The sequence below is a fragment of the Erythrolamprus reginae genome, chromosome 2 (genome assembly GCF_031021105.1).
Source record: "Erythrolamprus reginae isolate rEryReg1 chromosome 2, rEryReg1.hap1, whole genome shotgun sequence".
Lineage (NCBI taxonomy): Eukaryota > Metazoa > Chordata > Lepidosauria > Squamata > Dipsadidae > Erythrolamprus > Erythrolamprus reginae.
Genome location: NC_091951.1, coordinates 98471931 through 98480836, shown reverse-complemented (window position 1 = coordinate 98480836; position 8906 = coordinate 98471931). Strand labels below are relative to the sequence as shown.

General features: G+C 43.2%; 1 protein-coding gene across 1 annotated transcript in view; it reads left to right on the top strand.

Moving 5' to 3' along the window:
- The window catches only part of FAM53C (family with sequence similarity 53 member C), a 26000-nt gene extending 17537 nt beyond the window's left edge, over positions 1-8463 (top strand). The window contains exons 5-6 of the mRNA XM_070736731.1: positions 1025-1755; positions 8015-8463. Of these exons, the coding sequence (XP_070592832.1) occupies positions 1025-1755; positions 8015-8287 (1004 nt within the window). The 3' untranslated portion in view covers positions 8288-8463. The remainder of the gene's footprint in view (positions 1-1024; positions 1756-8014) is intronic.
- The last annotated feature ends 443 nt before the right edge of the window (positions 8464-8906 follow it).

Genomic DNA, 8906 nt, shown 5'->3' with positions numbered 1-8906 from the left:
AGGCATATAACATGACATAAAATTTAAAATATATGACATAAAATATAAAATACAAGATTAACGTTAACGGTACAAGTTAAACATATCCTGCCTAGCAACATTAATTGCATTCTGATGTGCTGTCATGAGGTCCTCAAGTGTACATTGGTCAGGACACAAATGTTAATTCAATTCAATTCAATTTATTAGATTTGTATGTTAACGTGTTGTTGTCTGCATGTCACCACAACCATGAAGGGCAACAGCCACCAGCTAGTACCATTCGTTCAGAGCATCTCTGGATCTTATTACACTTGTGCACAGTCTGTTTAGTGTTTTCCATACTTGCCAGACCCAGGTTCCAGCTCTCCAGATGCTTCCATCCAGTGTTGGTTTTTTGTAGCTTTTCATAAGTCCTCTCTGCTTTTAAATTATTTGAAGTCTTCCATTGTCCTAAGGAAACTTTTTCTAGATTTTAATCTCCTATGAGTTGATTGCAGGCCATAGAGAGGGTGCTGTCTAGCTATAGGTGATGTAAACCTCTCTCTGTATGCTGCTTCTTCTCCATGAACATGTTATTTCCTCCAAGAAGCATTATATTTTCTTTGATTCATAAATATCTCATTCCCAGCATAGTAAGAATCTTTAATTCAGAAACTTCTTGTTTATCTACCATTACCATAATTAAGGTACTAGAAAGAACAAATTGTGAATGGCTGGAGAATTTTTAAACATTTAAGGGAGGTAGAGAATATTTATTAAATTTAGATCATTTATGAGTTAATACTTAACTAGGCTATCTCTATCTATCTATCTATCTATCTATCTATCTATCTATCTATCTATCTATCTATCTATCTATCTATCTATCTATCTATCTATCTATCTATCTTTTGAAGGAGTAGGCTGGAAGCTGTTCCAACTTGGTGTGAGGAATCCAGTATCTTTTTGTTAAATCTCATGTCATGGAATATTTAACTAGGTTGATCTGGTTGACAGCTGCACCTCTCAACTTAAATTTCCTGTCTTGTGTTATTCTTTACAGAGGGGACTTCATGGAGGGACCTAGCTCCCTGTCCAAAGATCCATCTCCAAGACAACACGGTTCCTTACCAGCCACCCAGCTTAAGCCTTCCCTTGCCAACTTGCAGCCCAGAAAACAGCCCTCTGAACAATCTTGCATCCCAAGCACTGGCTGCCAACTCTTTAGTTTCAGAAAAGGTTTCTGTGCCCCCTACCAAAAGACACTGTCGTTCACTCTCAGTGCCCGAGGACCTTTCCCGCTGGCAAGCTGTCTGGAGGCCCCTGGGCTCCAAAGTGTGGACACATATCAAACGTCGGGAGACCAGTGGCGTGGACACTTTAGCAGTACAATCCAAGAACCTGGTAAAGGAAGCCAACAGACTTTGCTTCAATCCAGTCCCCAGTGCCTCTTCTTATCAGTATGTTCAAGATGGTGCTGTTGGTGGCAGGAGCCCGCCATTTTTCAGTCTGGCTCTGTCTCGAGAATCGCCAGCAAGTGTCCCTTGGGAGGCCGGAGAGACTTTGCAGCCCTACCCCCTGCAGCGCCGTTTCTCTCTGTCGCCGGTCAGATTCTTGCCATCTCCCCAGAGCTCCACCACTTCCACACCGGAACTCCTTCGGCACCAGCACAGCCTCCCTCGCAGCCGCTCACAGCCTTGTGACTTGGACACCAGGAAATGTGGTCTCAAGCGGCGCCATGAAGATGATGTGAGGTGGCATAGGCCCTCACTTGATTTCTACAAGATGAATCAGGTAAGAAAGGAAGCATCCTTCACTTGGCTTTGGAACCACGCTGATCGAGGCCAGCCTGTAAAATCAGTGGAAAGGTGGGGTGAGAGGGAAGTGAAAACTTTAAAAACGCCACTGAAATAAAATTGGATTTTTCCATGTAGCAAAACACATTATATTCAACAATTATATGGTGCTAAGCAATAAACGAGTACAATACACTGTAGAAAACATTGGGGATTCTCTACAGATAGTCCTCAATTTATAACTCTCATTGAGCCTGCAAATATTATCACAGCTCACATTAGAGAAACATCTTTCAGCTGTGGTGAGGGGACGTTTGCCCAGATTCGCTTGGTGCACCAGTTGCGGCCCTATTTGGACCGGGAGACACTGCTCACAGTCACTCATGCCCTCATCACCTCGAGGTTCGACTACTGTAATGCTCTCTACATGGGGCTACCTTTGAAAAGTGTTTGGAAACTTCAGATCGTGCAGAATGCACCTGCGAGAGCAATCATGGGCTTTCCCAAAAATGCCCATGTAACACCAACACTCTGCAGTCTGCGTTGGTTGCCGATCAATTTCCGGGCAGAATTCAAAGTGTTGGTCATCACCTATAAAGCCCTTCATGGCACCGGACCAGGGTATCTACGAGACCGCCTTCTGCCGCATGAATCCCAGTGACCGGTTAGGTCCCATAGAGTGGGCCTTCTCTGGGTCCCGTCAACAAAACAATGTCATTTGGCGGGGCCCGGGGGAAAAGCCTTCTCTGTGGCGACCCCGGCCCTCTGGAACCAACTCGCCCCGGAGATTAGAATTGCGCCCACCCTCCTTGCCTTTCGTAAGCTCCTTAAAACCCACCTCTGCCGTCAGGCTTGGGGGAATTGAGATATTCTTTCCCCCTAGGCCTTTACAATTTATGCATGGTATGTTTCTTTGTAGGGATTTGTTTTAATATTGGATTTATATGATGTTTTGTATTACTGTTGTTAGCCGCCCCGAGTCTACGGAGAGGGGTGGCATACAAATCCAATAAATAAATAAATAAATAAATAAATAAATAAATAAATAAATAAATAAATAAATAAATAAATAAATAAATAAATAAATAAATAAATAAATAAATAAATAAATAAATAATAAATAATAAATAATAAATAATAATAAATAAATAAATAAATAAATAAATAATAAATAATAATAAATAATAATAAATAAATAAATAAATAAATAAATAAATAAATAAATAAATATATGTGGTTGCAAGCTGTGCTAGTCATTAAGTGGGTCCTCACATGATCTACCCAATTTTACAATATTTTTTCCAGTGGTTATTAAGTGAATGCATTGTGGTTGAGCAAACCCATTTGTCTGCAATGGATCTTCTTTGCTGAAACCTAGAAGTTAAATGCTGGTTTCCAGCAAAAACCCACTAATTTGCAGTCACAAGACCATGGAATGCTGCAAACGGCCCTACGTGTGGGCCAGTTGCCAAGCCCAAAATGTGACCATGGGAAGGAGCCAGACTGTCTTCGGATCTAAATCTTAAACAACACTTGGGAGCCCATTGTAACTTCAAAGAGTCACTAAGCAGCCAGTTGCAAGTTGAGGACTGCCTGTATATGACACCAACAAAATTCATCATCTTACAACAATTTAATGACCATTTGAAGTTATTACAGCGCTGAAAAAAAGTGACATATGACTGGTCCTTGCAGTTGTTACTGCTGTAGCATCCCTCTAGTCATGTGATCATGATTTGGCCATTTGCAACCATCACACATTTACATCTGTTGCAACATCCCTGCGGTCACTTGCCATAGTGGCTGGAGTGCAGCACTGCAGGCTGCTCCTGCTGATCACCAGCTGCCAGTAGTTTGGCAGATCAAATCTCACCAGGCGAGTCTCTTCCATACTTCCGAGGTGGGTAAAATGGGGACCCAGATTGTTGGGGGCAATATATGCTGACTCTAAACCGCTTAGAGAGGGCTGTAAAACACTGTGAAGCAATATACAGTGGTACCTCTATTTAAGAACACCTCTACTTAAGAACTTTTCTAGATAAGATCCAGGTAAGATAAGATACGGGCTACAAGAATGGTGGAAGGCCTTAAGCATAAAACGTATCAGGAAAGACTTAATGAACTCAATCTGTATAGTCTGGAGGACAGAAGGAAAAGGGGGGACATGATCGAAACATTTAAATATATTAAAGGGTTAAATAAGGTCGAGGAGGGAAGTGTTTTTAATAGGAAAGTACAGTGATCCCCCGGTTATTGCGTCCCCGACCATTGCGAACAGGGTAATTTGCGATTTTTGAACCCGGAAGTCAAAACACCATCTGCGCATGCGTGCCCTTTTTTTCTATGGGCACGCATGCGTAGATGGCGCCGGGCAGATCAGCTGCTGGGCGGCTTCCCTGGGTCTTCCCCCTCTTGCTGGCGGGAGGGCGAAGCCCCCCCCAGCACCTGCTCGCCCGCCCTTTGCCCGGGAAGTTTGCCAGGAGTCAGCGGAGAACGGCGCGCCTGTTTTAAAACGATCGGAGCCGGCCTGGGGGATCGGAGCTGGCCTGGGGGGATCGGAGCTGGCCTGGGGGGGCTTTCCCTTTCAGGGCGGGCGCGCGGCGGGCGCGGGCAGCAGCGAGGAGTTTGCGTGGGCGGCGGGGAAACCCCAATCTTCGGCTCCTCGCTGCTGGGAAGTAAAAACACCATCTGCGCATGCGCAGATGGTGTTTTTACTTCCGCAGCGCTACTTCGCGAAAACCCGCTCGTTGCGGGGGGTCCTGGAACGGAACCCTCGCAACGATCGGGGGATCACTGTATACACAAGAACAAGGGGACACAATCTGAAGTTAGTTGGGGGAAAGATCAAGAGCAACATGAGAAAATATTATTTTACTGAAAGAGTAGTAGATCCTTGGAACAAACTTCCAGCAGACGTGGTAGATAAATCCACAGTAACTGAATTTAAACATGCCTGGGATAAACATATATCCATCCTAAGATAAAATACAGAAAATAGTATAAGGGCAGACTAGATGGACCATGAGGTCTTTTTCTGCCGTCAGACTTCTATGTTTCTATGTTTCTAGGCGTTCAAGATTTTTTTGCCTCTTCTCAAGAACCATTTTATACTTAAGAACCCGAGCCCGGAAAAAAATTCCCAGGAAATTTGAGAGCGGCATAATGGCCTGGCTAATTTCCTGCCATTCCCCCTTTAATCCCGGCCATCTCAGGCTTTCCCCCCCTTTAATCCCGGCCATCTTGGGCTTTTCTGGGCTGCCAGAGAAGCCTTTCGGTGGCGCTTAAGGAGGCTTTGGCAGCCCAGAGCGAATGGAGCGTTTTCCTTTCTCTGGGAGCTTGGAGAGGGAATAAACCACTTCGCTATAGTGACACCCATACACCCGGCACGAGGTTGCCTCCTGGAGCGGAAAGGCAAAAGGGAGTGCTTCGCCCCGGCCGGATCAACTCAGCTTCTGCCAAACTGAGGAGTCACCACAGTGCCGGCTACAAAGCAAGCGAGCGAGAAGAGAGGGGAGCCCTTCAGCATAGGAAGGAAGAGGAAGCAGGTAGCAGCAGCAGCAGCCGCCTTTCGGTCAAAGGAGCGGGAGGTTCCCCCGTCTTGTCTGCATGGGTTTCTCTCTCTGGCGCAGTGTATGGGAGGCAGCCTCGCGCCGGGTGTATGGGAGACGCATGCTCCTCCTCCCTGCCTCAGAGTCCCTTTTTTTTTAAGCCTTAAAATTTGGGAATTTTTTTTATTCCCCTCACCTTCCTTCGGCAGTGACTGTCCTTCTCCTTTTCTTCTTCCTCCTCCTTTCCTAATGGGTTTGCACACATTATTTGCGTTTACATTGATTCCTATGGGAAAAATTGCTTCTACTTACAAACTTTTCTACTTAAGAACCTGGTCATGGAACGAATTAAGTTCTTAAGTAGAGGTACCACTGAATAAGTCTAAATAGAAACATAGAAGACTGACAGCAGAAAAAGACCTCATGATCCATCTACTCTGCCCTTATACTATTTTTTGTATTTTATCTTAGGGTGGATATATGTTTATCCCAGTGGATATCCCATATTGGTTCAAGGGTAGCCCCATGTATAACAACCTTTATTAGCAGGATATAAATTTGTTATTAGAAGAGCCAATGGTTTATCCCATATATTCCATTGGATATATGTTTATCCCAATACTATTGCTATTTGCGACCTTCCCAACCAATCAATCAATCGGGAGGCTGACAGGAAAGGTCACAAGTTGCAGTCACGTGATATTACAGCAAAAAAATAAATAAACCGTGTTCCATCATGTGATGCCTCACTTAATGATTGTACCACTTAACTAATTTTTTGGTCTCTGTTGTGGTGGTAAATTGAGGTCTTTGCTCCACGTGCATTTATTAGAAATGGTAGACGCAGATCCTATGTAACACGGATCCTTCCAAAGAGTAGACTTGCACTTTGCAGTTATGTTGAAATAATTTTGAGGGGTCCTCGGTGCTCTCGAGCTTGGTTGTTTTCATGCAGACAAACTAGGTAATACCATCAGTGAAATAATTTTGTCTTGATGTATGCTGTGATTTGTTTGTTTGTTTGTTTATTGTATTTACATGCCGCTCACTCCAAAATGGACTCAGAGCAGCTAACAGCAATCATAAATACAACAGCAGTAAAAAGCAATAAAAATAGAACAGTAAAATCAACAATGCAAAAAAAAAACAATAATATCATAAAAAACCATACATATTGCAGTCAATACTAATTCCAGACCTGCTGGAAAAGCCAGATCTTAACAGCTTTCTGGAAGACCAGTAGGGTGGAGATAGTGCGGATCTCTAGGGGCACTTGATTCCAGGGGGGCGGAGCCGCCACAGAGAAGGCTCTTCCCTGAGGTCTCACCAACCAACAGTTTGGCGGACAGGACCTGGAGAAGGCTGACTCTGTGGACCCTTACTGGCTGTAGCGAGGTATGAGGGAGGAGGCGGTCCCGTAAATAGTCTGGCCCTGAGCCATTTAGGGTTTTAAAGGTAATAACCAAAACCCTGAATTGCGTTTGGAGACCGACTGGCAACCGATACAGTGAGGTTGGAGTAATACGGGCATACCTCAGTATAATCATTATTGCACATACTGCTGCATTTTCCACCAGCTGAAGTCTTTGTAGCCCCAACAACCTTCATTAGCAGGATATTAATTTATTAGAAGAGCCAATGGTTATTTGAAACCATTCATGAGCATGAATGAATGAGCATGGGGAATTAGAACCGAAGTAGCTGAAGACAGCTCAGTGTTTTTCATACTTAGAACAAAGCAACCCACTCTAGGTCCTGGGGTTTTCTTTCTGTTGTTGTCACAAGCAAAAAATTATTCCTTATTCCCTTAATGGAAAAATGCTGAATTTTTTTTGGTCCTGTTTTAAACAGTGGTAATTGAACTGGAATTTGCCACAAAGGGATATGGTTATAAAGTACAGTAGAACGTTGCAGGACTGTGTTACTTAGCAACGACGATTCTGGTAGTCCCTATTGCTATTAAATAAGGACCTCCTGGCTACTTTCTGCCAGCTTCCAACATGCAGAATAAGTGGAGAAGCTGACAAAAAGTCACAAATCTCAGGTGGCTTGCAAAAGGTGGCTGGGTAAGTGCTCCTGGTAGGAACAGAGGTGACTGCTGCAGCTCAGTGTAGGCAGAGCTGGACACGGGGTGGGAACGATGCAGAATATCGGAGGGCAGAATACCCAGGTGGCTGCTGCGACTTGGTGCAAGTGTGGCAAGGCATGAGTGGGTGTGGCAGAATTGGGAAAAAGTAGTAGAAGTCATTCCTGCCAGCTTCCCCATTGAATTTGGTTGTGGGGAGCTGACAGTGATGATCACGTGACTGAATGGGTGCTGGGACAAACGGAACTTCAGGGACTGATCATAAGTATCACTCATTCACTGCCATCATAACTTTGAACACGTGGTTGTTAACCAAGGATTACCTGTAAGGCCAGAGGTTGGAGAGACTTGGTTTGTTAGCAAAAGTAGTTTTTGAGCATTTGTGTATCCCAGCAAGCTGAAAAAATGTCTCTGGTATTTAGTCACAAAATAGAGGTTCTTATATAATAATGCAAGTTTGATAATGTTTAATTTGATATATTTAATTTCTGGAACTAAGTAATCACTATATAGTAAGTCTAGTGTTCTAATTCACATGACCATGTGTATACTAAAAGTTGACATTGGAACACAAGATAAATGCATTGAAATATACATTTTCTTCTTCTTCTTTTTTTTGACAGAAACCATTTGCAGGTGAAGTCTGTCAGTTAGACAAATCTGAGGAAGGTGGCTATCCATCATGGCTCTTGACTTGCAGCCCACAATCACCCTCAGCTCCTTGCAGTCCCATTAATAATTGTATCCAGGTGCTCAGTGAAAGTGAAGAGGATGATGAAGAAGAAGCAGCAGCAGTACAAGCAGCAAGACAAATAAATTGGAATATAGCAAGCAAAAGGACACTCTTCCAACCAGACTTTAGTGATCTGGATCTAACTTTGATTGAAGAGAACTAGCATTTTGGATGTCTCCTTGAAAAACTGACTTTGGAGTCAGCCGCAAAGGGAGGCTGCACTCCTGGATAAGGGAGGGGGGTGGGGTGGGGGTAGAAGGGAAAGTGGCGGTAGGATAACGGGGTTTTGTCTGCTTGTTTCTTTTGTATTAAAAGAGAAAATAAAAAGAAATTACTAAAGGGAGTTGTATGTCTCTAAGATGGGATGATGAAGGCTCAGATAGACTGGAAGAAAACCTTGTTGGCAATTTGACAAATTTGCTGTTCTTGGCAACTTTTTGATCTGTCCCAGATCACAACACCCAGAGACCTTTATTTAAAAAGAAAGAAAATATATATACTTAATAAAGTCCTACATATGCAATACAATTGATTGATTTTTTAAAATTAAAAATACAGTGATACAGTCATTTGAAATCATCTTACAATCCTGTAGAATGTTTTTACTGGATGAATCTTCATCCACGTTACTTTTCAGCTTAGAATTCTAATCTACATGCTAATATAGGAAGATATACAGCAAAATTAAACTGAACATTGCGTAGACATTTGTTTTTGTCTAATGAAGCATTTTGCCCTTTGCTTTTGAATTCAAGAAATATCATCTTGTTGTCCGACTATAA